Source organism: Elaeis guineensis, chromosome 6, assembly GCF_000442705.2.
Source record: "Elaeis guineensis isolate ETL-2024a chromosome 6, EG11, whole genome shotgun sequence".
Lineage (NCBI taxonomy): Eukaryota > Viridiplantae > Streptophyta > Magnoliopsida > Arecales > Arecaceae > Elaeis > Elaeis guineensis.
In genome coordinates this window covers 129784074-129788636 of record NC_025998.2, presented here as the reverse complement: position 1 = coordinate 129788636, position 4563 = coordinate 129784074, and the positions used below count along the sequence as shown (strand labels likewise).

Sequence of the window (4563 nt, the reverse complement as noted above, 5' to 3'; positions counted from 1 at the left end):
TAGAAATTAAGTGTTTCTTATGGCTTTTTGGGGAGAAAACTCAACATTAGAGATCTGTCTGCAATAAAACTGGGAAAGAATCTTGGAGGATGCCTTTTATGCAATCATGCTACTAAAACAGTGGATCATTTATTCTCTAATTGTGCATTCTTCTCAACCATTTGGGAGGCTGTTTGCATGCTATTAGGTGCGCTCCATCCCCTATCCACTTTTAAGAATCTTTGTCTAGACTGAAGGCAAAGGAACTTTGCTAAGTCAGCTCAACCCATTTTGCTAATGCTAATTGCTGCCATATCCTGGGTATGTTAAAAATGGATGGAGAGAAACTCCAGAATTTTTCTTAAAAAATTTGCTTCCATTGCAGCAGTTGCTTCAAGAGGTTTACATTTCCTTGGTGACTGGTCTAACCTTTGCAATCACAAAGCTGTGTCTGTTGTCCTAACAAGCTTTTTTATTATTATTACTTTTGATAACTTGCAGACAAGAACAAGAAAAACTGAAAAGACTGAAAAAAAAAAGAACAAGATTAAGACTTCCTCAAGTGAAGAACTCCCATGGCATCCATACGTAGGATAGAAGAAAGTTCAGATGGTAGGGCCGAGGAATAGTTGAAATTAACAACTTTGCTTCTAGAAGCCAGCCAGCATTAGCTTCTCTATAAACAAGCTCTCAGAAGACCAGCAAAACCATTATTATATCTTCTACGAGCTTTATTTGGTGCCACAGAATAACTCAAGATTCCCATGCGCCATTGTTTCAGGCTTTTTGCCACCTGAGTCCTGGACATCGTTCCGCCAAAGCTTCAACACCCCTCCCTTCATTGTTTTGGCCCTGCTTCCTTCTTTATGTAACAAAATTCTGTTCTCTGTTTGTTGTCTCTTCCTCTTGGCAGCTTGTCCAACTTTATATTCTTGACAACATATCAATAAATGATGGGTGGTAATTTCCTACCACCCTTTTAATCAACAAAAAAAAAAAAAAAAAAAAAAGATATTGCCGATAACATGAATTAATATACATTTTAGAGCTGTGTCCCAATAGGAAGAGCTGGCATACACATGATACAAATCTTCTTCATTTGATGTTGAACGGGCAACACTAGCCTAGAACTCAGGAGATGGCCTTCATGTGGTACAGGCACACACCATCAGACATTATTGAAACCGATTACACTTGATAAAATGAGAATATTTTGTTTTACAAAGAAAGCATGAAGCGAGATCAAGATTGACAAATCTTGTTTTCAGTGATCTTATAAACCATTACAGACTCCTTCAGTTTGTACATTGCTTTAAAGAGGTCAAAAAAGTGCAACTTTTAAACATGCTAATATTTTTATTGTTTTCCTTTAAAATTATGCCTCCTGTCTCTTAAAACGACCAGGAATATCTCTAAATTAATGATTTGCGATCATATTCCTCTAGCTGGATTTTAGCATGTAAACTTTTCTTAGGGGCTGAGTTTAGGAAAGGATGTTTCATTCATCTCAAATATTAGGTGAAATGAGTTACATGTAGAGCATTTGCAACCCTACTAATAATAATGTGGAAAGAAGAAGAGAATCATGGTGCATTCTCCACGTGGCAACTCAAGGAGAAATTACATTGTTGTGAAGATAAATGGTGAGAACTCTTCTCCGCTTCCCTTAAAGCACATTCCATTGCTCCCTCCACTTCTGCTATTGCCACATTCTATACAACATAAATGATCCATGACCATGTTAGGTATTATCAAAAGTATATATTAGAATTTGAGCATCTCGAACAAAACACTTGCCATGAAGGAAGAAGTGAAACACAAAAAAAAAAAAAAACAAGCTGATAAAGGATAAGGGTTTTTATGTCATTCGGATTTTCGATTTGGATTGAATTGGGTCCGAGCCATGTCGGGCTCACTTTTTGTTAATCAAAATTAGACCTGGATGATGTATATATTATACGATCATGTTTGGGTTGGAAAATATAGTACCCAGACTCAACCCAATTTTAAGATCAAGTTCAATTTTTGACCTGGACCTGACTCGAGTCCAGGATTGTGCAAGCCATATGGAATGACAGCATGCAATCCTATGCACCATGGCCATCATGTGCAGCAGGACCTCTCTAGCTCCTGTGCAAGCCAGAGAGGATCCAAATTTTAGTAAGATCATTCTCTCAGGCTAGCCACCATTAAATAATGGTTCTCGTAAGTGAATGTCCATGCGGGCATTCATCAAGAGCAATAACTAAATTTTTGTAGATGATATATGTCAAAATCCCAGAGGACATCAACCCAAGTTTTGTGTGAATACCTATCCTAATATAAACTCCTCATGATCTAATTTTGCGATATTAACAACTTTAAATTTGGCATTTATGCTTGGCTAAAAATGAACCTTAATCAACCTTTTTTTGTGGGGGGAAGAGGGCTAGGTGCTTGAAATGATAAGATCATAGGATAATCTGAGAGCATTTTTTAAAAAAAAATTATGATTAACAAAATACTATATTTAATTTTAGTTAATTGAACATTTCCTAAAATAATATGACAAGTCAAGGAAAGGTAAAGAAATCCTACTGCTTCTTAAGCTCCAGGCCTGTCATACAAACCTTTGATTTCAGATTGACTACAGCTGACAACTCTTGGCTGCAGAGATTGGCCTCAATGGATGCAACTTCCAACTCCATTTCCCTGATGCGCTGCAGAGCCCCAATCAAGGAATCAATGGTCGACGACGGATTCATCACACGCAATTTGATCGTCGCCCCTTCTACCATCCTTCGATTCACAGCCACCATCTCCTCAAGCTCCTCATTGCACTTCCGCAGTACGTCTCTCGCTCCCTTCAGTTCTTGCAAGTAAGCAGCAGCCGCTTGAATGACCGAATTCTTGTCACCCTGCAAAAAATTCAGGAAACAGAATTGAAAAACAGTTCCAAACTCTCGAAGAAAAAACAACAAACACCCGAGTAGAATTCAGAGAATTTCTTCGATTTTTGTCGGTAATCGACATCAATGGGAAATTGCGAAACCTTTGATCTGGTGCATAGCATATGGCGGAGATCAGCATAACCCTGGCTCAATCTCTCTCTCCTCTCCCTCTCCCTCATCAGATGCCGAAACTCCTTGCTGGCCTCCGGCACATCTCTGAAGCTCTCCTGCCTTGTCGCCATTGGAATTGTCCTCAGAAACCCGATCACTCTCCGGTGGATGTTCCGACCACCGGTTTGTTGTTGTCGGCATCCCGAACTCTGGGACGAGGTCTCACCATTAAACGTTGTGTAATCCACAAAAGCACTTTGTGGTGGGAGTTGGGGGTTGGAGATGGCGGGCAAGAGGTCGAAGGACAGGGGAGGGGAGAAGGCCAAGTTTAGATACTCCTGGTACTCGTCGTCCCCTTGGAGTCGGAAGGGGAAGGGGTCCATGGTGTTTCCCGGGGTCCTCTCTTGGGCTCCCGCGTTGTTTAAATTTCGGCCGGGGGCCGTTGGGTACGCGGTCAGAGAAAGCCACCTGTGTATCAAGGAAACGCTGAAGCAAGTCACGTGATATTTTTTGTCCCTTTCCCACATGCGGGGGGAAAAACCAAGAGAGGTCACGTGAGATAACTTGCCTCTTTTACACGTGCAGTTTAGCGGACTTTGACCCCGCCTTGGCCGCGTCTTCGCGTGCGCGGTCTCTTTCTCTCCTTCGACTGGTCTCAACCAGTCAAATGGTCTAGAAAGGGGTTGGAATTGTATCTTTGGTGCCGAAGAACGATGTCAACTGTTAGATGTCAAATTGTTTCAAACATTTTTTATTCATTCACATAGTTATCATATGATCTAATTCATCGAAAGAAAGATGAATTCTTCTTTCATGCGGAAGGTACAACCTTGGTCCTTTATTTGCAACATCATAGATGTCCAAAGTTGACAAATTTGTGTTTTATGAGTGACAACTCTATGAATGGGAACTATGTGAAATGTATTAGGTAGTAGTTTAATAGCTGTTCTGTTGACAAAATGTTTTATAAGTGACAAGTCTATGAATGGGAACTATGTGACATGTATTAGGTAGCAGTTTAATAGCTATGTTGGGAAATTTGTGCTTTATATGCAACAGGTCTGCAAAAGGAAACTCTGTGACACGCATTAGGTGGCAGTTTAATATTGTCGTTCCTGTTTTTTGTTTCCCCAAATTTTTTCTGGCTTCTATTTAACGTTAAATAAGATTATGTTGAAAAGTTAAATACCCGAGCACATACGAATGTAAACAGCATTAATTGTAATGGCCCAAATCTAGTTAGGTTGACATTTTTCCTCGGAGCAACTCTACCGTAATCATGTATAAAGGTTATCTTGTTAATAGGAATAGTAATTGGATCGAATCAGATCGAATCAAAAAATCATCGATTCGAATCTATTTTATTTTTAAATAAAATAAAATTTTAAATTTTAATCTGATTTATTTATTAAATAGATAATCCGATCTAACCTACTTAACCTATTTATTAAACAAGTTAAATTAGATAAAATAAATTTTTAACAGATTAAACGAGCTAAACAGATTAAGCATGTTATGTTAAATAGATCAGAAACAGATTAAA

The 4563-nt window shown here is 39.0% G+C and overlaps 1 protein-coding gene across 1 annotated transcript; it reads right to left on the bottom strand.

Annotated features, from left to right (window-relative positions):
- Nucleotides 1-427: 427 nt before the first annotated feature.
- Nucleotides 428-3445, bottom strand: LOC105046552 (transcription factor BHLH148). Its single transcript, XM_010925168.4, has 3 exons — nt 3011-3445; nt 2589-2876; nt 428-1691 (listed from the first exon to the last, which is right to left on the bottom strand). Exons 1-3 carry the CDS (start codon nt 3401-3403, stop codon nt 1563-1565), a joined length of 810 nt encoding a protein of 269 aa, XP_010923470.1. The 5' UTR covers nt 3404-3445; the 3' UTR covers nt 428-1562.
- Between the last annotated feature and the right edge of the window lie 1118 nt (nt 3446-4563).